The sequence below is a fragment of the Coffea arabica genome, chromosome 5c (genome assembly GCF_036785885.1).
Source record: "Coffea arabica cultivar ET-39 chromosome 5c, Coffea Arabica ET-39 HiFi, whole genome shotgun sequence".
Taxonomy (NCBI): domain Eukaryota; kingdom Viridiplantae; phylum Streptophyta; class Magnoliopsida; order Gentianales; family Rubiaceae; genus Coffea; species Coffea arabica.
In genome coordinates, this window is record NC_092319.1 from 4,392,232 (window position 1) to 4,418,472 (window position 26,241).

Consider the following 26,241-nt stretch of genomic DNA (forward strand, 5'->3'; position numbering starts at 1 on the left):
TGGATTAAGCAAACTCTTCGAAACCAGGGTGAATCAAGTAACCCATTGCACATCTAGAATCCCTACTCCAGTACTTGAAATTGATTATTGACTGCTTTTGGTGGTAGTTAGGTTTTTTTATTATTATCGCACAGACTTGGCACCTGTAAGGTTGATATGTGTTACCTAACAGGTTCAATCGTAGCAAGCCATCAAATCGATATTCTTCAGAAGCCTATGCAAAACAATCCAAATGCCCTATTACAAATTATGTTTCAATCCACTGATTATCAGAGTCGCTGGAGGCCTTTGTATATAATGTGTCATCAGTCGATATTCCAAATGACATGCATGCAGCTCTCATAGATCCAAATTGGAGTCAAGCTATAAAAGATGAGATGTTAGCATTGTAGAAAAATGACACATGGACATTAGTCTTACTATCAAAAGGAAAGAAAACTGTAGGATGCAAATGAGTTTACACAATTAAGTATAAGGCTGATATAAAACCCGGCTTATAGTTGAGGGGTGTACCCAGACCTATGGCACCAATTATCAAGAGACATTCTCACTAGTGGCAAAATTGGATATGGTCAGAGTTCTGCTCTCTCACTAGCAGCCAATTTAGATTGGTCGCTGTATCAATTTGATGTAAAAAAAAATGCTTTTTTGTATGGTGACCTTGAGGAAAAGGTATACAAGAATATTCCATCTTGATATTCTACAACATTAGAGACAAATGATGCCTGCCACTTGCAAAAAGTATTTGTATCGAGTTAAACAATCACCATGTATTTGGTGTGGTCAATTTACTTTAGTAATAAAGAAATATAGTTTTCAGCAAAGTAACGGCAACCACACTCTATTCTTGAAGTATTGACTTGGTGGGGCAACAGCTTTGATAATCTATGTCGATGACATGATTATCATAGGTAATGATAAAGAAGAGATATCTAAGCTACAAGATCAATAGATAGTTGAATTTGAAATGAAAACTTGGGGAATCTCAAATATTTTTTTGGAATTGAAGTGGCAAGATCGGCAGAAAGCATCGTCCTTTTTCAGTGGAAGTATGTTTTTGATCTCTTAGTAGAAGTAAAGTTACTAGATTGTAAATCTACTGGCAAGCCGATTATACAGAATCATAAACTTGGAGAGTATTTGGATTATAAACCAACCGACAGAGAAAGATATTAGAGGTTAGTCGTAAGTTGATCTACATGCCCCATACTTACCCCGATATTGCCTTTGCCATTAGTATGGTCAGCCGATTCATACATTCAGCCAATAAATGGCATGTGAAAGTTGTGATGCGGATCGTTCAATATTTAAAAGGATTCTTCTAGAAAAGGTCTCCAATTTTTCAAGAACAACTATCTCAATATTGATGGTTATCCTAACGCTGATTGGGTAGGAGACATTGTCAATCAAAAATCAATTTCAAACTACTTCACCTTTGTCAGTGGTAATGTGATCATGCAGAGTAAAGAGATAAAAAGGTGTTGTCTTTGTCTAGTGTAGAAGCAGAATTCATAGGGATGGCAAAGGATGTGTGCGAACTGTTATAGGTTAAGAGAGTAATGACCGAGATCGGCTTTGCTCCAAAATAAAAAATGAACATGTTCTATAATAATAAAGCTGCCATCGACATCAGCCATAATCTAGTCCAGCATGACCGTACTAAGTACATTGAAGTGGTTCGACACTTTATCAAATAGAATTTCGAAGATAAGGTGATACGATTCTCATTTATGAAGTCTGAAGATCAGTTGGCTGACATACTCACAAAAACTGCGTCGACTAGGAACTTCTACAACTCGCTTGACAAGTTGGACATGTACGATATCGATGCACCAATTTGAGGGGAAGTGTTGGAATAAGTTGTAGATGGTAGGTGGTAGGTGATAATTGTAATTATATTGTTTAAATTTAAATGTGTATCAATTATGTATTTGATTAGGATAATTATTATCAATTAGGTGGTTGTTAGCTGGTAGAATAATTACTATCCTGTTGTAAGCCTATAAATAAATAAATAAATAAATATATATATATATATATATATATATATGAGCATATGGGCATTGTACCATTATAACTTTAAGAGAGAGAACAATACAAAAAATTTTCCCAATCTCTTTCTTCTAGTTTCTTTTCTTTTTAACATAGTTACCAATTCATATTCCTGAACAAATTTTTTCTCCCTCTTCTATCAAGTTTTCCTAATCACTCTGTCTTATTAACCAATCAAATTCCTCAACCTGACAGTCCACAGCAATCAACAAATTCAATAGAATTCTTCTTTGATCTCTGTCATAGCACCCACAACAATCTGATAATTTTTGAACCAATTTTATGGTCTAATCTTCATCAACTAGATAGTTCAGGACTAATGTTGTGATTTAATTCGATCAACTGAGTATTTTCTTGCAAACCTTGCGCTCTAATTTTCTGACAGCGAAAATGTCCAGACCTATTCTCATGGTCTCGTGATACCAATTCTACAACCCAAATTCAGTGTTCTAATAATAATTAATGTGTGTGAGGTTACAAAATTGAATGAATAAAATAATCACTATGGGAGAGAAAAACATAAATAATTTGCACTATTATTGAAATTTCAAGCCATGAAAGAAAGTCACACTATAATAAAACCTTTCAAACACTACTGGACTCTCTTAAGAAAAATACTTCCACTCACAGCCTATTTATAATTTACTGAGATTTGTAAAATAAGAAATCACTTTTATAAGAAATTATTAAATAAAATTACCAAATAAAACACAGACTCCTAGATAACACAACTTCTAAAAACTTGACTTTGATAAAAACTAATAAATAAATAAATAAAAACTTCTAAACTTCTCAACATATTCCTCAGGGGAGAGGGAACCGAAATTTTGCGTTTTAAATGGAGACCAAAGTTGCAGCTTCGAAGCTCGCCAAATCGCTCCTCACTTTTCCAATTCAGATTTTGGTCCTTACCATCTCCAGAGGGAGGTGGTTTATCTAGTACATTCAGGCAAATCATCCTGCAATAATCCCAACCCTTTTGACTTGAGGAAACTCAATAGATGTTCACCCCTCTCACTCTCTCTCTCTCCCCTTGAACAAAGAGGAACCAGACAACATCAAGAAAACAAAAGCTTGTTGCTCCAAAATGAACAGTCAACTCAAATTTTTCGAAACATCCAACGTGCCTACCAAATATTGCATCTAGTTTTCCAGTTGCAAAGTTAATCCCATTCAGATGCAAATCTTGAAATACACTCCATAATAACTAGAAAGCTAATGATCGCAATATTATTGCAGCTCTTAATTTAACAGGAATATATACTATACATGAACTTGTTCGATTTCTCAAAACAGAATTTCCCTTGGTAGTAAACCAGGGAATCCGCAGTCCATTTTTCAATGTCCTCCTCTCCTTGATCGGATAGAAAGTTGAAAAGAGAGAATATACAGGTCAATGTACAAAAACAACAAAAAAACAAAAAAATAGATTAGTGCCTTGACATAATTATTGAACAGGGACTTCTAATGCCTCTTTGCCAATGTCTTCTTCAATCCCATTAAAATCTTCCAAAACCATACCGAATTCAAGACGATAAGGACTGATGGAACCCCAAGAACCAAGCAATGTCCAAATGTCTGCATCTGCATCACCTGTTGCAAGACAAAAGACACCATGTCATCCACATTTGTAGACGTAGAACTTCGTTTAAATGTTATTTTGAACAAATGGCCAACAAATGCAACCCAACAGTTGGCAGATAACAGCGATTTGTCAACAGTGAGAGTAAAGACTACATTAAGAAAACAGAAACTTGCATTTTCTGAGATCACGTCCCATGATGATCTAATTACAAAGGTCAAACTCCATGGTTTGTTGCTATTACCTTGTCATAATGCACCCATATGTGATAAAACAAGTACAAAAACAGCAACATTCTAGCAACCTGCAGAGAGTTACCGAGGACCGTCAAGTAGGAAAGTATAAAACAAAATACATCAAATACAGAGTTCGAATCTCGTCTTAAATCATGTAAGGAGTAAAAAAGGAATAATATTCAACTGTCCAATAACGTCTATTGTTTTACTCACCACCCAAGCCAAAAACATCACAACCCCATTGATGAGATATGCCCTAGATGTCTTCATTCCAGCTGCATCGAGATACCTTCTCAAGGTAACACACAAAAAATAAATAAATAATAAATAAATAATGAAACAGATCAGGGTTCTTCATTAAAAACTAGTAAGACAGTGCTTCATGCTGTTTCCAGAGTATCAAGAATCAAACGTAACAGTACCATCTTAAATTGATGGAAGGGGTTGTTGCCTCGGAAATTAAGACCATATATGTATAAATCTGTCCTTCACCGGTCACCATTGCGTAGATCACAGATAACATGGAAAGAAGATGATGAGCCACCTGAAACAGCATCAGGAATATGTCAATGACTGGCTAAATCACCACCTAAGAACTTTTCTTAATGCAACTTTCAGGTGACAAAATTTTATTATCCGAAGTTCAACTACCGAACTTATGCTTTTACAAGATCGCAAGAAACAAACTGTAGTATCAGCAAACAATTGCATTTGCATCAAAAGGAAATACACTTACATACTCCAAACCACCGAGAGAAGGATATAACCAAATGATCATTCCCAGATCGCTAAGGAAATAACCAATAGAAACCTGTAAAAAAGACAATGGCATGTGTGAAGACAATATTTGACAACATATGCGCAAACCATTAGAACTTAAGGAAGCACGGAAAAACTATATAGAAATGCAGCAAAATTTGTGATTGAAAACACTGTAAAATGGTTCCAACTCTTGGCAAAGTTTCGTTTCTCTTTCCCTTGATGATACAGGCATCCATCGGGAAGTACACGAGCATCTTCATTTACATTTAAAAAAACAAAAAAAAAAAGCAAAATTTTATTGCCATTAGCTCATTAGATTCCAATAAGATGTTTTCAGGCTCCCCAAGAATTGTCATCAATTTACATTACAAGCGACTCTACAAACGCCTCACATCCCACTGTTTCAACAGTAAAACTTAAAATTCAGAGGGAAAAAAAATGCCACATACCAGCACGTGATTGCCAAAAATTTGCTAATAAATTCTTAGGGTAATTCTCACATGTCCAGAGTATCACATACCAAGGTCTGAATTCCAGGCACTGTCCTCATCCCTAGATATTACAATATCAACAAATCTAAAACCTAGACATACACTTTCACCTCAATCTCTGCAACATACTCGCATCTCAATCTCTGCAACATAGCTAATCTCCCGATTGAGTATTTCATCAGATCAAATTTTCATCCGATCACTTTCCAGAGAGGTTAAAGTGCACTACTAAGCCATGACAAGGTCCGTAATTGGGCCAGTGAACTGAAGCCCAAGGACTATATTGTCTTAAAAGGCCAGAAAGTGCACAAAAACCCCACGTTTGGTTTTGAGAGGCCAATGTCATAGCTTTTCTCAAGTCTATAAGATTAAACAGCAAAATTCAATTCAAGATTGAGTCAAGGGAGAATGCTCTGCTCCTGCAGCTTATGTATTGTGGATACTTACCCCATCAAGGCAGATGATGCACCGCTTTAGGCTTATAATTGGCCCAAGTCAAGTATCCTTATGGAATATCTAGCTACCTTTACCATATTTCACTATGTTAAGCAATATATGAGTCATAAGCAACAAGACATGGTAGAACAAGCAATCAATCAAGACTGCAGAAGCAATCTTATGTGGGCATCTCACCTAGAACTGTTAAATTCCTTTAAAGATGCCCAAAAATTAGTTTAATTGGAAATCCAAATTCCATATGGAAAAAGAAATTTCCATAAGATGCCCAAAACAGCTAAATGTCAAAGGTCTTGAATGTACTTTCAGCCATGTCAAAAATCTACTGGTCAATATACAAAATTATCCAATTTGAAATCCATAGTTTCCCCAGCAATGAAAAGTGCCCAACTGCCACTATTCAGCTCGTGGATACAAACATTCTACCAGTTTGCTATCTTGTCACCTCCACAGAGCTAAAGTTTAGTCACTTGCAAGTTGTACATTTGATCTCCTAAAATCTGATATTTGTGACACTGCCACAAAACTCTGACACAGGCATGTGAATATGCTGAACATGCATCTCAACTCTCTAGCTGTCAGATACTACCTCCTAAAATTTGTCATTCTGGTGCACTGCCACAAACTCAGACAATGTATAGATTAACAAGGAAAATTGTCATCCAATATTTGTTAAACCTAAAGTTGGTTTGTCAGGTTTTACATGCAACATATGTTTTACTGCTAGACAATGAGAGATGTGCTTGAAGAGAGTTTCTTGCAGTTGACTGAATGCTATAACAAACACCGCCAGGATTATATTTATTTAAAAAAAAAATTCCTCTCATACACCTCACCATAAGAGGCCTTGGCAGCTAAAGCTAGACCACATTAGATAGCACAAAATGGTTCAAATTGAAAAGAAATATCCCTTTTTTTGGCAACAATTGGAAAGGACTACGATTGTTTGCTTTGCTCAAAATATGCATAGTCAATACAGATGGGCTGGTTCATGATAACAGGGTAATTTGTTATCCTAGGGCGCAGGGAGTCTCATGCTTAAATCCAAGCTGGGTTTCTCTTTTTTCTTTTCCTTAAATTACCAATAGATATCAGCATTCTAAGCTTGATATACATTCAATGTCGTGCACTTCACAAAATAGAATGCAAGTTCAACCATATTCTGAGTGTGAGAATTAAAGAAACCCCCTTCCCTCTCTTCCAGGAAAGCAAAGGGAAAAAACCATGTAACGTGCCTAAAAGATAGGAGGTAGTTCACAGACATGAACCCTAACGAAACAGAAATATTTTAACTTTGTGTGCATGTTTAACTGACATCAATGTGTTTATACACCAACATCCATAGATGTACTTCAGGTAACATTGACCCTTGGGTTGTCTTACATTTAACAGCATTTTTTTTTCCATGTGAGCATTTCCCCATCCACCACCTTGGCCTACCCTTAATAGACTACCCTTAATAGACAGCCCTTATCACTATGACTTTGCTTTCCTGTTGGCCTTCAATAAAAACATGGGAAATATTACTAATTTAGAGTGTTTTCAGAATAGAGCTAAGTACAAAGTCAGGATTGTGGGGATCTAGTAAATATTTTATCCAGAATTTATCCACTTCTGTCAGTTCTAAGATCAGTCGATCTGTAAGAATCTTATATGAGACAAAGAGTATCATTTGAGACAACCATAATAACCTATACTATGGAAATACTCGATGGCATCCTAAATAACTCTCTCTCAAGTAGCTCAATTGAGGTAAATTATTAGTTCAAAATGTACAGCTTCAAATGCAATCTACTTTAAGAGATTTCACAGCACAGGTAACTGACTGAGAAGTGGAACAAAAAACATTTCTTCAAAAAATGGGCTCACAAAATCCTTCTCCCATTGCTTGACCTCTTCAAATGAATCCCATTGATAAACTGTTTGGGAACATTAATGGGAGTGTTTGGATAACACAAATATCTCAAATAATATTTCGCTTGCATCATAAACACATTTCCCAACTCACCTTTTTATATTCCCAATTATCTTTTTATCTCACATACATCACATCACAAAAAGTGCTACAGTAATTATTCCAAATAATACTCTATCCAAATTCAATTTTCTTTCTTTTTTTTTTCAACTATGTGAAAGAAGTAGAAAAACAGAGATTAGTAGTACTCTTTCACTGTCATTTTAAAATATTATTTTCAACATAGTTATTGAAATTCTACTAGTTGTTTGAACCTTTCCCACATTGTTCTGTACTAAAATGCTTTATAATTCTGCCTATTGTTAAGCATGCACTTGCACTGTTCACAAACAATATGCTAAAATCAACATGCACTTGCACTTTCCCATGGATGCTTTACTGGCATCAAGAATCAAATTCAGTTCAACGAGTAACAGCATAAAAACAATCAACTACATTTGGAATTCATATGTGAAATAAACAAGTCTACATTTCCTTGTGTGAGCTAAGACTAGTTTACATTAATGCAGTAATCACAGAATACTTTCTTGAACTCCCACAGCAATATGGTACTAATTTGTGCATAAGTTATAGGGGCCAAAAATTTTGTAACTCAAAAATTATCATTCCATGTATTCCCAACCAAGTCAAAATGCACATAAACTCCAATAACCGATTGTTGTATTTATTTTTAATTTATTATTTATTCATTTTTCAGGGCAGCGGGTGGGAAGGCAGAGGGAATGGGTGAACGTGGGAAGTTGTGGCAGTAGTGGTCTAGCATGGAAGTCAGAAACATACAAACGAAAAGGAAAAAACTTACACCCAAAGGAAATGTAGACAATTTTGAATGTCGAAGAGTAATAGCAGGAGCAAAACGATCATCGGAGTACAGATCTGACCAGAATACAAAGTAAAGTGACATGGTTGTGATGAATATAGCATGGAAGGTTGATATGGCACTGCATCATAGATAGGCACATATAAGGATACAACAGAAAGGAAGATCACTGTAATTGAACAAGACGGAAAACCTTGATGGGAAATGGAATAATGTCAAGGAATATATCTACTTACCGGTTGTTCCACTCAATCTTTTTAAGTTTCGAAAGTCTAGAATAGCTCTTCAAGTAAGCTGCACTAATGACCTGGCTGAGATCATAAACCTGAACAACATAGAACAAATCCAAAATCAAGAAAAACAAATGTAAACAACCTAAAATGGAACAACAAAAAGGAAACTTCTTGCCAGGATGAACATGCTCCCCAAAACCAGTACTATATTCTGATTTTAGACAGCTCAATATGACAATCCACCACAAATGTACACAAGAAAGCAAACAATATGCTGAAAGTGAAGTTGAGAAAGGCAAGAAGTGTTCGTACCATCTTGCAAGCACAAATGCTGCCAATAATAGATGTGCACAGGGCATAAGAATCTGCATGCATATAGTTCCGCAGAAGTAGCTCAGCTTGGGTTGCGTAGGACTTGATCGCCATCTCTGCAATTGCACAGTCACAATTATTTCCTCAGACAATTGCTCAGTATCTGGGTTCAGAATTTCAGACAATTAAGTGCATTTCTTTTTCCATCTTATGGCTAACAGAAATGTGATAGTAATTCCTTCAGAGATAAAACAACAATGACAGAAACAGGGAAAACAATCTCTGCTGAGTTTCAAACTTCCTAACTTCTGAGCATTCAATCCCAAATCTAACAAAAGACAACTACATCATCTGACATAAAAGGTACTCCATGTTTTTTCATCTAAAAATTCTTGCAACATAATAAATGTGAAAGAGCACTTAAAGATTGCATTTTTTTTATCAGTAGACTACAGAAATCACAGTCAACTTGAGCTGCATATTGCTAGCAGGAGGCTACAAAATTCACGATCACCTTGAGCAGGATATTCTGGACAATTACAACTACTTATTTTTTGAAATTGAAGGCCAACAATGAACATGGTCAAGCTAATAAAAACATCATCAGCTGACTTTCCAATAGATTAAACCCAAATAAATTTTTTTAAAAAGAAGACTTTTTTCAGAATTTTCTCATCGACAACATCAAATATTGTTCCGCGAAACCAAATTTCAGCATCCATAACTAAACATGATTCTAATCCAACAGTCATAACCTCAACAGCATATTACGAACAATCAGCTCCAATTAAATTCAATCCTCAGCACATTCTTTTGACATAAAAAATTCCAGCCAACATAAAAGAGTAACAACAATAACTTCAGAATGCTAAACTTAAACAAATTCGCAATTTAAAACAAAACCCAAAAAAGAGTAACATAAAAAGACTTCTTTTCCCTTTCTCTTCAGCCCTGCAGTGTTCCGTATTCATCTTCAATTATAATCAATATACTTAAAATCAAATATCAACTTTGCAATCAACAACCAATCTTCAACACCAACTAAAAAATTTAGTTCCCCCCCCCACCCAAAAAATCCCAAAAAAAAGCCATATATGTATTTTTCTCAAAGAATATCAGAAAGCCCAAGAAGAATTCAACAAAAAAAATACCCATAAAAAAATATCTCTGCTCAGGCAAGACAATCCCAACTGAAAAATTGGAAGAAAATACAGATAATCATTAAATACAAAATGGGGTTGTCCTGTATTACCTTGAACAGAAGGATTGATTGTCCTTTTGAACAGAAGGATTGTGGAAGAGGGAAAGCAAAACTCGCACGAAAAATAATTGAATTCAAGTCAAGTTAGTCTTAGTATACAAGAATAAGTGTTGTTTTACAAGTACTTGTTCATACGGAAAAGAGTCTGGAGAACCAAGAATTGGCATTGGTCCAACTGCTCTTCCAACTCGAGATTTGTTTTTCTAGAATTATCTCCTAAATTGCTCATGCACGTTTCTAAAGTGTAAAGAGAGGTTTTTTTCAGAGGTGCAGAGAACGAGTAGAAGTTTAACAACTCAGCATGGGACCCATTCGGCTATTTTGGGTGGTAGATGAACCTAATGTATACATAGGAATGGGCGCTGGTCGGGTACCCGCTCCATTCACCATTTGACTGATCCGACCCACACCTTGCGGGTCAGCCATTTTCTGACCCTTACCCGCCCCGAATATCAGCGAGTACCCGTTATCAGGTACCCGCTGAGATAGGGTCAGATCAGCGGGTACCCGTCCCGCCCCGTTTATCATTTAAAATTTTTAAAAAAAATGATTTATACCAATTTAATTTTATATTTTACACATTCATCTAAGATTTAATAATTTTTTTTTTCTAAAAAAAGTTTTCCCACCAAGAAACAAGCATATGAAGAGAATATAAGATAAAGGAAAAAAATTAAAAGAATTCAAAATCAATAAAAGTTTGAAATAAGTAGCACAATTTTTAATATATATATTCCACATTAACTAAACATTTTTCTATAAAATATAAGATCATGACCTTTACAAATGAATCTTGTAAATAAACTATAGTCTCTCATATTTTGTAATGCAATTTATTCAATAAAATTATTTATTTAGTTCTAACTTATTATTGTATAGTGTGTGTATAAAAATAAAAATAAAAATAAAAAAAATATATATATACATATGCGGGGCGGATCGGGTATCCGCGGGTTTTTAATTATGTGACCCTAACCCGCCCCGCATCTTAGCGGATACCCGACCCTCTTTTGACTCGATCAAATAATAAAAATCGGATATCCTAATTTTCGGATCGGATCGGATCGGATGTGACGGGTTTTCGGGTTAGCGAATAATTTTGCCCACCCCTATGTATACAAATATCAACTCCTTGAACTTAGTCCCCAATTGCATTTTACCTTCTAAACTTTTCTAATAGGCACTTAACCCCCTTTCTGATTTTTTGGATAAACGCACCTTTACTTTATTTTGCATTTTACCTTATAAACTTTTCTAATTGGCACTTAACCCCCTTTTTGACTTTTTTTTGGATAAACACACCTTTACTTTATTTTTGGAAAAAAAAATACAATTTTGATCCCCAAAATTTGGTAGAAGAGTGATTTTATTCTCCGAAATTTAGGTCAAAGCAAATATAATCCCTAATATCTCAAATTTGAAGCGCGCGCATGTGCGCACACACACACACACATATATATATATATAGGATGATTGATTGATCTCATCGAAATGGATTCACATAGCTTGGTTAAAATGGAAAACAAAAAAAATCATGATACTAAAGTTTAATTACTCACGTAACCACATGTGTGTAATTAACACCCTATTTCAATTTGATTAAGCACTTGAGGTTATGGCAGTTACAAGTTCAATTTTGGGGACAAGTATATCATGATTTCAAATTTCAATTTTGCTAGAGGTTTTTAATCTTAAGCTATTTCTCTTTTGATAGCCCAAACGCATCCAAATTTCATAACAAGGGCATACATATCTTGTTTCTTCATGTTTCTATAATTTTGTTTGGCTAATTTACCATTTCTTTTTGTATTGTGGTATTCTATTACATAATTGATGTATATGTAAATGTATACAAGTTTAGATGCATGTATATGCAAGCATAGCAAACACTGAACTTTCATAGTTTAAATGCTCACTTATAATTTTTAGGTACTTCATACTTGCAATCCACCATCTTTATCATGTAGAGTTGTCAAAATGAGAGTAATTGACATAATTATGCCAACCCAATATACCTGTTTAATAAATTGATCAAAATATACAGGTAATAAATGGGTATGGTCTTATATGGGTGTAGATCATCTAATTACGCATTTATGATCATTTAAAAAATTTATTAAAATTCTTTTACACATGTTGTTTAATAACAAATAACAGTTGGATTGCATTTTTTTAGATTTTTTGTTGAAAAATTGCTGTAACGATTTGATATATGTGAGGTAAAAAGGTGATTGGAAAATGTGTTCACGGAAAACGTAGCAATTTTTCTTTAGAAAATTGCTGTCCAAACAAGGATGTAATAAAAAAAAAAACTAAATACATATCAAGTTAGTAAAGGAATTTTTTTATCCAAATAAAAATGAAAAGGAAAACCCAATTAAAACTTTATATAACAAAAAAAATGGCGATCATGGCGAGGTTCAAATAATATCATATTACTAAATTTGAAAATATTTAAGCATTAATGTAAGAAATCAATAAACAAAAGACTTGAAGGGTTTGCTTGAATTTCGAAAGGAGGGAGGAAGAACGAAAAGGCAAACAATAAACAAAAAGGAAAATAACAAGTAAATATATCCAGAGAACTTTAACAAATATTTATTGGATGGTTGGGAAATTCAAATTTACCTACTCAAGTCCTACTAAAGGAGTTTGAATCTACACTCTAGTTTTGAATGAGTCTAAATAGATGATTTAGCTTCACTCACTAATTAAATGTATTTAATTGAGTCACTCATTTAGATCTAATTAAAAAAATTTATTGCACACATATCCCATTTACTTGTGGACTCAAGTGAATCCACTTCAATTGAGTTAGCATTGACACCTATAATCTTAGGCATGACTACAAGTGAGTCATTGGTCGATCTTCAAAACTATGCAAAATTTTCTATCTTTAAAATGTTCAATTGTTGTAGTTTATGTCTAGCATTCTAAACATGTTTCAATTTTACATAAATCATTTCCAATTTCGACTCGATTTGATTATTGTTCATTTGCACAAATCCACATGAATCGACTAAACTTTAAACAGTATATCATATTGGCAAATTTTCCTAGCCTTCCCACCCTATTTAAATTACTTGGTCCACTTTCCAGTTACTTGTTACTTTTACTGCATACCTAAAAAATGCCCACAATTCCTAGATGGGCATATGGTTGTTTTCAACAATACATTGCAATTTGTGGTCCCTTATTGAAATTTACATTGCTTTTGTTGTGGGTCCTTGCTACACCTGCACAGAAAACTCATCATGGCGCCATAAATGAATTCATCACCCACAATAATGGATTGTTTCAGGATTCAGGTGTACGAGAACGTTCCACTCTCGAAAGAGAAAAAAAACGAGAACGTTCCTTCTCATATGATTCTTTTGGTTGTGTCCCGTCCGTGTTAATTTTGGGCCCCAATTTCCCATACGAAGCATCCTTTTTTGGAATTGTCTTCAATGCTCTGCCGGTTGCGATTTTAATTTTCCCCGTATAGTAGGTCCGCTTTCACGCTAAACTGCTCATATGAGATGCTGAACACGAGGCACGGACAGTCGTTATTAATAATCGTTCAAAATAATACTCTTTCCGTCCCACTTTAATAATCTTATTTTCCTTCTTCGTCTGTCTCAAATTGTAGTCCACTTTTCCATTAAAAAATGTAGTAATCTTTCAAATTATCTAAAATACCCTTATTAAATATTTTGTTATTAATACATTGTTATTAAATACTAACCCACTACATTGAATACATTGAACTTTTCCAATACTAACCTATTAGCTGTAACTGATATTAATTGGCACTCTTCGTGATTAGCATAAGGTTATTTTAGAAAATTATTAATCTAAATTTATGTTTCCAACCAAATTAATTACACTTTCTTAATCTGTGTGAAAAAAAAAATCAAGACTAACAAAATGGGACGGAGGGAGTATACTCCTTCCATCCCACTTTGATAGTTTTGTATTTCTTTTTCATCTATTCCAAATTATAGTTCACTTTCTAATTGAAAAATGTAATTGTATTTTAATTTTTCTAAAATACCTTTATTCAATGTAAGTAATTGTTACTATAAACCAAACCCATTTAATGAGAGTTAATTCTTTTTTTATCACCAATTCAAGTTCCCATAAAGTTGTACCATATTTAATGTGAGGGTATTTTAGAAAAATAGCAATCTAAATTTACTTTTCCAACAAAGTTAATTACTTTTTCTTAAACTGTGTGAAAAAAAAAATCAAAACTATCAAAATAGGACAGAGGGAGTATAAATACTTTTTGAACGCCTTATAATTCAATGTGAACTACTTATACAATTTTATAATCGACACATATTATGTGTAGGACTCGTATGAATAGTAATAAAATGTTACACTACTATTTTTTAAAAAGTGTAACACTATTTTGGGTGCCCCATGTCCGTCGTCTCTGATGCGAGTGTTTACTATAAAAAAATGATTAAACGATTCCAAAATAAGTTTGGTTGATGCTCCCAACGGTTCTTTTGACTCTAAATGTGCGACTCACCAAAATAAGTTCTTTTGATCTTGACCAATATGAGACTCATGAACTCAGCAAAACCACAGGCAATGCTGGTGGTAGGGTTGCCTGGGGTGTCATTGGTCTGCAGGGCTAAAGACTGACCGTTGCTTGTGATCAATAGTAGTCGAAATGGGAGAAGAACTGAAGTAAATATGGGATTCTGCTTCTTGTAGCAGTTGAATGTATTCTCAGACTATGTTCTTCTTACCATTATAATTGAGTCATAACACTAATTTGTCCCAAAAGAGTCTAAAGAATTCGCATGCATACAACTGGTGTGTATACATACATACATACATACATATATATATATATATATATATATATATATAAAGAGACAGAGAGAAATAGTAGACTAAACAGGGCCAAATACTGCTTTTTTTTTTTATGTTTTTCATGAATATTCCTTCTACACAATTTTTAATCACCATTTTTACCTCATATACATGACACGCTAAACAAGTGTTATGGTAATGTTTCCATAAAAACTCCCCAAAAATACAATCCAAACGGTCTACATCTTTAAGCGAAGATGAGAGATCATATCCATAGAAAGTCCAGTAGATTCTTTAGCATGAAAGTCCATTTTGGACTTGGATTTTTGGCAAATATTTTTGTAGAAAACAAGGGATAAGATAACTGTACGGTTCAGAATTGTCCGACGAAAACAGTTTGAAAAGAACAAATAATGCCTATTTGAAAAAAAAAAAAACCTAATTAACCGTACGAAATATCCTTGTGTAGAATTTATCAATTAATCTATTGAAAATATTTGTGTTATATAATCAAGGATCGATGAACTTAGTCTATGAATGAAATAACCTCAACAAAATTGTAAACAATTCCTGATAGGTAACCAATACAGTAGAAAAATAAAATTAATTGGAGTTCAACAGTTTTCTCACAAGACCTAACCAACACACTACCTATACCTAATGGTTTCAACCAACCAATCGACTGCCAAACCCAAATTTTGGCATAACATGCAATTTTGGTCCAAAATTTCATCAAACATTATCAGAAAAACTAAAACCTTTGTTGTTTTTTTTCTAAATAAACACCAATTAACTCAACTTTTACTCTAAAAGAATCTATGGGACAGAGGCATATTACGAATCCAATTCAGCATTAGGCCAAATTTAGGACAATGAAATTAAACTAGAAGTATGGTTTAGGACCTAAATGCAACACTTTTGGAATTTGATGGCTAAAACAGTTTAAATTGCAAATGTGGAGGACTATTTTGGAAAGGAAAGACAATAATACAGTTTAGTTTACCTACGTTAAACAAAAGCTCATAAATTGTTTACACATTCATGATTAATGTTGTAAATTTGTCAAAGAATTTTCAATGGATTAGTATAATGAAAAGCAATTTGGTGCTAATTTTTTCTTCTAGGGCTGGAGAGCTCCCCCATGCCCCATGCACGTCTCCATCAACAGTTACCAAGTACAAAGAAAATGTTGAAATTAACGTAAGTGGAGGAAATGGAAAAAGACATCTGGAAACTGGAAAGAAGTCAGTGTGAAATTGACTAATCTGAGATCCATCCTTTTCTCACATAAATGTGGTAATTAATTGTTGAACTGAATTTTTCCATGGAAATATGCACTTCCAAGTTTTTATTTGGTGCAGGAATTGATCCATATAGGTATCAAGAAACACAACTAGGAGTTGGCCACCACCTATAGTGTAGGGTGGGAGGTCAAGGGTTCAACTCTTACTTCCCATCAAAAAGTTGCCACTTAATATGACTTTTGCTTAAGATTCATGTGGGTGCAGATGATCCGATAGTGATTTAGTCCCCGTCAGTTTTCTGTGATCTTGTTGGGTTATCCCCTAGTATAACCTAGATTAGAACTATGAGTAGGTGTAGATGTAGATGATGACAAGTGATAAAAAAAAAAAGGTATCAAGAAATACATAAAATCTACGAGAGGAAGAAATTTGGGCTCCGGAAAACAAAGAAATAAATCAGGCCATACAATCTAGAAAAAGAAAGAAATGAACATTGGACTTCTCACAAGGCAACTCAATTTTTTGATTTCTCAAACCTTCATATATAATCTCTCTTAATACATACAATGCAGTAGTACATATGATTATGCATTCCGACTTCAAAACTGTGATTAAAAGTTTGGTATAAAATTGCAAGTTTGGCAAAATTATGCATATAAATCTGTAGGTGAATAATACGAACTTTTATTCTCGTGTATCAAATATAAAAGTTATTAAAACTTTATCGCCTTATTATATTTACATGTGTAAATATATTGAAACTACTATATACATAGGTGCAATTTTATATATAACTAGAAAGATATTTTATTATAGTTACACATATTTTTATATTTTTTTAAAAAAAATTGAAGTATAATTGGGGAACTATAATATGCTAAAAATTTATTATGTATTTTATAAGATTTTGTGAAAAGTAAAAGTATTTTAATAGTGCACAATATTCAGAAGCTTTTTTTTTTTTTTTTAATTATACGCGTAAACTTGGGCCATAGAAAAGCAAATCCAACCCACTTGGACCAAACATGTGTACTATGAAGAGCCTAAATAAACTGACAGACTAGCCCTGAATGATCACATGGACGGCAAAGCTAAGCTACTAATAATTGAATCATATGTTAAATGACCGTTGGACTGCAGACCTACTCTACCCATCATATGCGGGCACAAACTATCATAACAAAACTTTGCTTTCAATTTTCAAGTTTGGATTTATGTGCTTTTCATGCGTTTGCATTTTACATCATTTTCACATGTTTTTTTGCATTTTTTCTGTATAGTCAATTCCTTAAAAAACTGAGAGATCAAACCAATAAGACCAATCAGCTGATTGGTTGGGGACTTGGGTTGGATTTGGAACTAGGATCACCTTCCCTAAAGTTTGGCCAAACTTTTAGTCAAGTTTAGCAAAAGTGCCATCAATGGTCATGGCGAAATTCAGGAAAATCCCCATTTAAATTATATTTTTTTGGATTTTTTGCAGAAAAATTACTATAGCGATTTGATATATGTGAGGAAAAAATGTGATAGGAAAATGCGTTCACATAAAACGTAACAATTTTTCTCAGAAAAATTGCAATCCAAACGGGGCAAAATTCTATAACTTGGTTTTTCACATGGACCAATGATTCTAACCTAAGATTTTGCCGATAATGGATGTAGAATCTCGAAATGATCTTAAATGTGCAGTGACTCCTCTTTTATCTCTGCACTTAAATCAAGATCAAAATCTACACCAAGAGAAATAAATTATGAAGGATTCATGAACCAAGAGACAAAGAGCTGAAACCTTAAATCCCATTCCATCAACTTTGGACCCACAAATATATAAGACTATTAGTCATAAAATTGTCATAAGCCAAACAACAGCATCTGAAATGGACCAACAGATAGGCGAAAATTAGGCACAAAAGAAAACAAGAATCATTGGCATTGAGAGTCATCACCAAACAGTTTAGCAAGCAGAAGAAGTGAATGAAAAGTAAAGAGCAAGATAGGTTTATGGTGAACCGGCAAACTACCAAGAAGAACATTGATAATGGAATTTATGTGTTGGATACTTTGGAATTTGAAAGGCATTTTTTCTTATTTTTTTCTTTTTTTATTTTAGAAAAAATTTGCATGCGTACACTATATTACAGGATTTCATACCTTTCAAACTATGCGTAGAAATTTTCTAAATTTTTGTTCAAAATTGTGTTATCGATATAAATTTTGTTACCATGTGCTGCTAGGACAAAACTTTTCTACATTTACTATATATACTATCAAGTCTATATGCATCGCATATATGTAAAATTTAAATTTAAATTTAAATTTTACATATTTGTAATGCATTCAGACCTGCTAATGTATACACGGTTAGTGTAAATAAAATAAATCCAAAACATTGACAATGATCAAACTACTCCTTTGACATACTACTCTGTGAATCATGACGAGATAGTCAAGTCCAAGTTAACATGACTGTCCTTGCTAGACTGCTGAAGAAGGTCCAAAGAGTCGCTCGAGGCACTGGACTGCGAGATTAGACGATTACTAGAGGACCACAAGTTCCCCTTTTTTCCGCATTCAGCAATGGATTGTAAAAAGTCAAAAATTCCATTCTCACTTTCTTTTGACGCATAGAAACAACTTGTATCACCTTGTATGACCTGCAAAATGTCATTAAAACTCAAGTTAATTTGTATGTGTTTGGATAGGAGATCAGTTGGGATAATATTTTGAAAAAAATATTATAGCATTTTTTTTATGTAATACATGTAAAATAAAAAAAGTTGGCTAAAAAATATATTTATGATACAAATAGATAAATATGTGCAAATAATTTGCTATCTAAAAAACATTTTAAAACACATAATGCAAATTATATCCCGTGATTGTTGAAACTTTACCCCTTTTTTTATTCAAAACAAAAACTTGACCCCCTTTTTGATACAAACTCTCGCTCTTTAAGTTTCTGCTATGCCCTCCAAGTACACGTAAGCTTATTTATTGAGATCATGTCAAAATGGCAAACATACACGTGTGTGTATATATATATATATATATAGACACACTTACCTCACATCATTATTGTATTAAGAATAGTATGACAATTTAGTAGTTACCACTTACCAATGAAGTTTCACAATTCTAGTTGCATAATGTTGAGTTTATCTTACATCAATTATGGAAGGAGCAGGGTGCTTGATTATAAGTGTGAGGAACATTCTCACCCCTTGAACTGGCTTTAGAGTGAGAAGGCTCAATATCATCCAACATTGGTATCAGAGTCTAGTTATAACGTAATTCAACTTAGGGTTTGATGTGTGAGGAGGAGATTGTTGAGTTGAGTGCTTGGTTGTAAGTGTGAAGGAAAGTCTCACTCTTTGAGTTAGCTTTTATGGCGCAACATCTTCTGTCCCATTTTTATTATATTACTATTTCTCCTCCATAAATATCATATTTTAATTCTTTTTTGCTTCTTTAGATCCAATAACTATTAGCTAAGCAATACACAAAATTTAACAAATTCAAATAATCAAAATACACAAAAGAATGGGATTTTTTTAATGAATTTTCTACCATATTTTTTGATTTTCTATTATATATTACTTTTTTGAAACTGCCGTATTTATTTTTTATTGTGTTAATAGTTATTTGATAGTAAGAAAAAAAAGAATTAAAATATGATATTTATAAAGGAGAAGTAGTAATATAATAAAAAGTAGGATAGAGAGCGGGACAAAAGATCTGTTGCATATTTAGGATGAGAAGGTCCTATAGCACCTAGCACATAAAAGACGTGTGTAGTTTTTATGTTGTTAAAAATTGATATTAGAAACAAACGTACGGAGGTAAAAGGGAATGTAACTTATTTTATATTTCAAGTAATCTTAGGGAACGGGTATTCATATACATATTTGTTTTATGTAGGACCAGATTACCCAAGTTTAATCTTAAAAATTTTGCACCACAAAATTCTTTTATCTATCTTACTTTGGTCCCATAGTTAATTAACAGAGCTTAGAAAAGTTGAAGAAGAACAAGTACTGCAATTCACATTTTGCTCAATTAGTTCCCTTAATTTTCAATTGATTCCCAAACTACACCCAGAGCTTCAGCCTGGCCCTAATGTTACACTCTAGAATGCTTGATTAATTAACCTATTTTAGTCCTATCGGTGATGCTATTACCAAACTGATTAAGTCATGCGTATCTGAGTATGATACTACTAAACATTAGCAATGGTATTCTGCTAAAAGCAAAATTTGCATTTACACATCAAAATGAGTATCTAACCAAACAATTGCCAACAAAACTTAGCCCAACATATTCCCTTATAAATTGTTTAACAAATGTCACTTGATTTTTGAAAAAGTTATTCACACATTAAATTGTCATCTTCCTTATATTAGAAGGGGAGTTAATTGTGTGGGCTGAAAAGCATGCACCTATTTTATCCAATGACTATGGATTGCTAGCTTCTTGTTGTGCTACTTACCACATAGTTTAGCCCAATAGAACATCAACCGCATTCGTGGGCAGAAAATAAGCACTTTCTTCTTATTATTTTTTCTATATTAATTCCCTTTTCTTAATTTCTAATATATTATAAGTACTTATTTTATTTTATTTTGTAGGCCGTAGTTCATCCAAAATACTCTAAAGTTTCTTTTAGATTGATGAATTTGATGAAAGATTTGAAATCTATCTAAATCGCTCCAGTTGTTGGAATCATGTAAGAGATATTTAAATTTGTAATTCACCAATTATCAAAATACCTTTTAAATAGTACAATAGTTGATGATTTACAAATTCAAACACCTCCTAAGTAATTTAAGAAACTAGAGGAATTTGCGAGAATTTTAAATCTTTCGTCAAATCTCTCAATCCAAAAGCTGCCTTATACAATCTTAATATCATCAAACGAACAACGCGATGAAAATTTATGATTGGTGTCATTGAATTCCAAATATTTGACACTCAACTGCCTACGATTTTTTTTTTTTTTTTTAGCTGTTGAGTGCCTATGATTCAAGTAACATTTTTGGAAGTGTAACAACTAAGGTGAAATAGATAAAACATTTTGCAGCTTTGGGAAAAAGTATCTCAAAATCGGAATTTGAGGTTCAATATGAGTATTTATGTAAAGTCTGAGGGTGCAGAGAATAAATGTGACGCTAAGCTACTGCTTTTCATCAAATTTTCTCAACACTAGTAACTATTGGAACAAAGTGGGACAAATAAAAGAATTTTATAGTTTCTAAAGTCCAAATCATATATGCAATGTGAGAATTGATATAAATTTGTAGGGTATATAATGGAATTAGTCCTTTTTATTATATGCACATTGATTATGTTACTGTAGGAGTAGAATTTAACACTACGAATAGAAGTTACCTGGAAATTGAGTAAAGGATCCCTTTGATTAATAGTTTCGTTTTCCCCTCTGCTTTTGCAAGTGATCGAGCTTTCGGGTTCCTTCCTTTCTTTTGGTGGTCCTTCTTGGTCTTTGCGAACTTTCCTACAAAAGCAAGAAGAATTTGAGCAGACCCTACAACTATGTGTTATGCAACCCAACGAAAAAAAAAAAAAGAGAAAACCCTACTTCCTCTGGACCTCATAATTAGAAAGGAAAAACAAAAAACTAAAGAAGAACATGTACATTATCATTTATGCACTCCTTCGATCGAGTGTTTTTTCCTTTTAGTACGACCTTTGCCTAGAATTAACTATTTTTGTACATTTTTCCTTTGCACAACTCTCATTTGATGTATTCTTGTAAAATTTAAAATAATTGTCAGCATAGCATGTCCATTGAAATAGCCATGTCCGATTTTGATCAACATACATGTATGAAAATTGGAAATAGTAGGGTTTTGATCAACATAAAACCCTACCGTATGGTATAGTATCTAAAAGTTTTGAAATCTTTGGTACAGAAATCAGTTTCCTTGCTATAATCAAAATGTTCCCTTTCCATATAGTTTAAGTTCAAGCATTAAAAAAGAAAATATCTAATATTATGAAGAGATCATGCAACGTTGTAATGATGCATACAGAAAAAAATCTACCAATCAAGAATATATATATATATATATATATATATATATATAAAACTATATATAACAGATGTGAAGCTTTAATTAAAAGGGAAAACTATAGAAAAGTTGTTTGCCTTGCATATCACGTACATGCAAATGAAAAAGGCTATCACTGATTATCACCTTGAAGATGAATTAACTTGGCGGTGCCTACCTGGTAAGGGACCAAACTACAGCATCTTGGGTCTCCTCCTCATGCAGCTTCATAGGTACCACTAGGTTAATAGTGGCCCTCTTCTTCATATTTCTATACATCTGAAAAGCCATGATTGAATTTTAATTCAGATTGGATTAATCATGCATATAACCTTTTTCCCTTTTCTTCGTTTTTTCTTTAAATGATCTCTGGCAGCAACACTGTTTTGCAATTTTTTTTTTGCTCAAACAGGCTCATGCCAATTATGCATGCCATAATATATTTTACTATAGGAAGAGAATTCAGTCTTTTTAGCATTAACATTTTCTTTGCGAAATGTCTATGGCATTAACCTGAATACTAATTTGCTGCATTAATCTTGTAGATAATAATTCATCAGTTTTTCATGAGATTACCAAAAAGTTAAATTAATGAAATGAAATACATATGAGAGGAGGCACCTTGGTTCACATGGTAATGTTCTAAAAGTGGACGAGTTAATATGCTAGTATCAGATTGTCTACTCCCAAATAGTAGTTAGATATTTGGGTACCCAATTCTTCTCTGCTTTCATTTATGTTTCTATTTGAGGCCAAAGAAGACCAAAACGATGTCAAATATCAACAGCAAATAATTATAAATATTGATAAAGTGGAAACCTTACTGCTTACTCTTTTTTTTTTGGTCGACTGGGAGGTATTTTGACCTAGGCAGAATCACCTGAACCGGCCAGACTACTCCTCCCAGGCTGTGAGAGCCCGCCCCAAGGATCACAGCACGGATTAAACTACCAGATTTGGTGTTTACAGGATTTGAAGCCATGCTAGCTAGCATATAGATTAAACTACCGGGAGGTAGTTAATTCAAGGTAAAATTTGTCAACTGAGTTGTGATTGTGATTGATCTAACTCCAGATATAGATCAAGTGAACCAATTTTCAATCTAAAAGTGTCTAGGACATGTATGCTTATGTGCAAGCTGCCAGAAAAGAAAATAAGGGATAGAAAGAAAGCGAAAAAGGACGTATGGAATAAAGCAACAAAACAATCAAACAGTTAGCTAGTTACTGAGGAGCTAGGCCTGATTCCGTCTAAAAATGATGAAAGGATAGGTGTCGTTTCCTCAACATCTCAACTGGCACATGTACAAGAGGTGTCGGAGGTAAAAAGTGGTCAGTGAGTCACCAAGGTAAAAATGCAGATGCTGGACAGGTTCCAACACCTCTCCATACGACCTCGACCTCGAGGTCGAAGGCCAGGATGCAATTCTTATAGCAAACAGAATTTCTTGCCTAATCCACCGGCCACGAGGCAGGTGTAAATATTAGCTTCAGCCAACTTGAACAGATCTTTTGGCGGGCTTCTGATAGTTTTATACATTTATGGATACAAGACTCTCTCACCCTCTGCCCCTCATTTTTATACACCGGACTCTAACTTGGTCGTCGGAACCCATTCCGGGGGATTTAACCCCGTTTTGATCTTTTTCAGCTGAAAGCAAGTGGATTCTCCCGGAGTCCACCAGGCAATTCTTCTTCCTCCAGTATTCTATCATTATTGCAGATTTTTGCTTCTGCAATATAGCTTCCAAAAGTTGTGGGGTCGCAATTATTGCGCATTGGTGCCGTTGTTTTGTATTGCGAAGATACTCATGCATTGCATGCTTTTTAAACTTCAAAATTTTTGTGAAGAATAATGAAACTATTGCCCCTGCATTTTTTTTTTTTGGAGAACTTAAAAAACTTTTGTTTCTGCTGCTTATGCCTTTCATTATTAATTGAAACCCATTTTCGCCAGCTGAATTTCTCCAACATTAACTTGGACTTTCAATTTAATGCCAAGAGCTGCTAAACGTCTACTTCCTTTTTCTGTTTCTCTTCATTCTGTCCATAATCTCTTTCTTTCGGGACTTCAGGAAATACATAAGAGTCCAGAAGTCTGTGTATACATAGTATTATCCTGATGCATTCTTCGACCCCATAATACTGATCTTCATTTTTTCTGATTTTATTAGCAGAATGCAGTAGAGAGTATTTGACATATATAAAAATGCGAAGCACATTGATTTTGAGACCGGCCCAAATTTTAAACAATATTGTCTTTCCAATACCCAAGGCATTTGGTTGTCTATCCTAATTTTTTCTCTCACTCTTCTCAAATGAATACAATATTTTAAACACCTTATATACTAAACACAAAACTTAGTGAATATGAAACTACTAAGAGGAGATACTACTAAATGATTACACCATAACCTAAACAAGTAAATTACTAAAGCTTGAATATACATCAAAACTTCTAAATTAGAAATGGAAAATATCAGCTATATATTACGAAGTTTGGTCTTATTATGTCAATAAATATCTTAATCATGTCAGTAAACTAAGTCCCCGAAAAGGAAAAAAAAAGGAAGTTTACTAAATTCTCTCCAAATTGATCTATTTCTTCTTCTTGTTCAAGTTTTAGTTACAAAAGAGCACATGTTAACCAAAGCCACAGTATCAAAATGAAGAGAAATTTGAAGAAAAAGAAAAAGATTGGCTTGATTGATTGTTGTACCTGCAGATGACTTTTGACATGAGACATCTGAAGTCCGCTTACACCCATCATTTGCACGATTCCCTTTGGCGTTGCTTCTGAAAATTTTACTGGTTCAATCACATATTGAACATATACTACTACACCAAGCAATGTATTTATTCACATAACCTTAATATATTACTACGTTTGAGAAAAATATATGAAGTCAAACCTACAACAAACTCTTACATAGCATTAGCTAGATGATTTGATGCAAAGCAGAATGGTTAGTCTTGTTTTCAAATTTTGATCCACTCAACAAGAAAATACTCAGATTGTAGATTAATATTCTTGCCATACTACTTGTCCTTCTTTATGAAACATAACATTTAAGTAAAAAATATAAAATGAAAATGGTTTTTCTCAATATAGCTAACTAATTTCCAGTATCTGGAACTTACTGTGCTTTCCACCAAGGTGTTCTACAGCTTCAATGAAGTGCTCATGAAGCTCCTGCGTCCACCGGAGACGCGGAAAAGCCGATTTCTTATACTTCCTGACGCCCGTTCTATTACACATCTCCATATTCTGCAGGTTTCTTGGACATCCAGGAATGTTGAACATAAATACAAATGAGGGTTAGACCACTACCACATGTGAAAAGGATAAGATGTTTTGGGGGGCTTTGACTTTTGTGAGCCTGAGCAGAATTTGAGAAAAATTCTCTACTGCCTCAACATTAGGGGAAAAAGAATGAAAGAAATAATTGAAGCAATTATTGTTTATTAGTTTGAAACTTGGTTACAAGTGACTCGACCATTTGATCTAACTACCTCTTGATTGGATCTTTTGAGATATTCAACCTTAATAGTTTTTTGAATTGGTGTTCCCATAAATAGTATAGGACTAACTATAGCTATGGTGTGCTCAAAATTCTTTGCTTGAGAGTAATTTCTTCCTACCAGAACAATTCAATGTGACTGAAACCTCAGTACGTCAAATTGACAATATTGTTACAGCCTACCAAACATTTTTGACTTGTCGGCTGATTCTTTGACTAAAATTTTGTTCAGCTAGATATGTGCTTAATGGCCCGTAGCCCCATATGCTCATAATTGAGCACAATTCAGTTATTCGTTTGAATTGTTATTTTTAAGAGTTTTTATAGAAAAATATACTATAACGATTTGATGCATGTGAAATAAAAAGATGATCAAAAAATATGTTCACAGAAAATATAAAATTTTTTTGAAAAAAATCACAA

General features: G+C 33.6%; 2 protein-coding genes across 3 annotated transcripts; both read right to left on the bottom strand.

Moving 5' to 3' along the window:
* Positions 1-3,256: 3,256 nt before the first annotated feature.
* Positions 3,257-10,398, bottom strand: LOC113689714 (uncharacterized). Of its 2 annotated transcripts, none has more exons than XM_027207454.2 (9): positions 10,172-10,398; positions 8,920-9,035; positions 8,611-8,699; positions 8,357-8,495; positions 4,607-4,681; positions 4,293-4,414; positions 4,084-4,159; positions 3,879-3,938; positions 3,257-3,645 (listed from the first exon to the last, which is right to left on the bottom strand). In XM_027207454.2, the coding sequence occupies exons 2-9, from the start codon at positions 9,031-9,033 to the stop codon at positions 3,517-3,519; spliced, it is 804 nt and encodes a 267-aa protein (XP_027063255.1). In that variant the 5' UTR covers positions 9,034-9,035; positions 10,172-10,398; the 3' UTR covers positions 3,257-3,516. The 2 variants fall into 2 exon arrangements, with proteins under 2 accessions (XP_027063255.1, XP_027063256.1); XM_027207455.2 differs by having other exon boundaries at positions 8,920-9,082; positions 10,172-10,312.
* Positions 10,399-18,458: 8,060 nt separating this feature from the next.
* Positions 18,459-25,811, bottom strand: LOC113689021 (uncharacterized). Its single transcript, XM_027206853.2, has 5 exons — positions 25,439-25,811; positions 25,017-25,093; positions 22,477-22,577; positions 21,619-21,742; positions 18,459-18,887 (listed from the first exon to the last, which is right to left on the bottom strand). The coding sequence occupies exons 1-5, from the start codon at positions 25,599-25,601 to the stop codon at positions 18,666-18,668; spliced, it is 687 nt and encodes a 228-aa protein (XP_027062654.1). The 5' UTR covers positions 25,602-25,811; the 3' UTR covers positions 18,459-18,665.
* Positions 25,812-26,241: the final 430 nt, after the last annotated feature.

Bases quoted from the DNA above. Each gene is read 5' to 3' on its own strand.
- LOC113689714 (XM_027207454.2), bottom strand. From the start codon at position 9,033: ATGGCGATCAAGTCCTACGCAACCCAAGCTGAGCTACTTCTGCGGAAC. The intron at 4,415-4,606 runs GTAAGTGTATTT...ATGCTGTTTCAG, and splicing joins CTCTCGGTGGTTTGGAGTAT to GTGGCTCATCATCTTCTTTC. The intron at 4,160-4,292 runs GTACTGTTACGT...TACCTTGAGAAG, and splicing joins CCTTCCATCAATTTAAGATG to GTATCTCGATGCAGCTGGAA.
- LOC113689021 (XM_027206853.2), bottom strand. From the start codon at position 25,601: ATGTTCAACATTCCTGGATGTCCAAGAAACCTGCAGAATATGGAGATG. The intron at 22,578-25,016 runs GTACAACAATCA...ATGGCTTTTCAG, and splicing joins ATGTCAAAAGTCATCTGCAG to ATGTATAGAAATATGAAGAA. The intron at 18,888-21,618 runs GTAACTTCTATT...GACATTTTGCAG, and splicing joins ATCCTTTACTCAATTTCCAG to GTCATACAAGGTGATACAAG.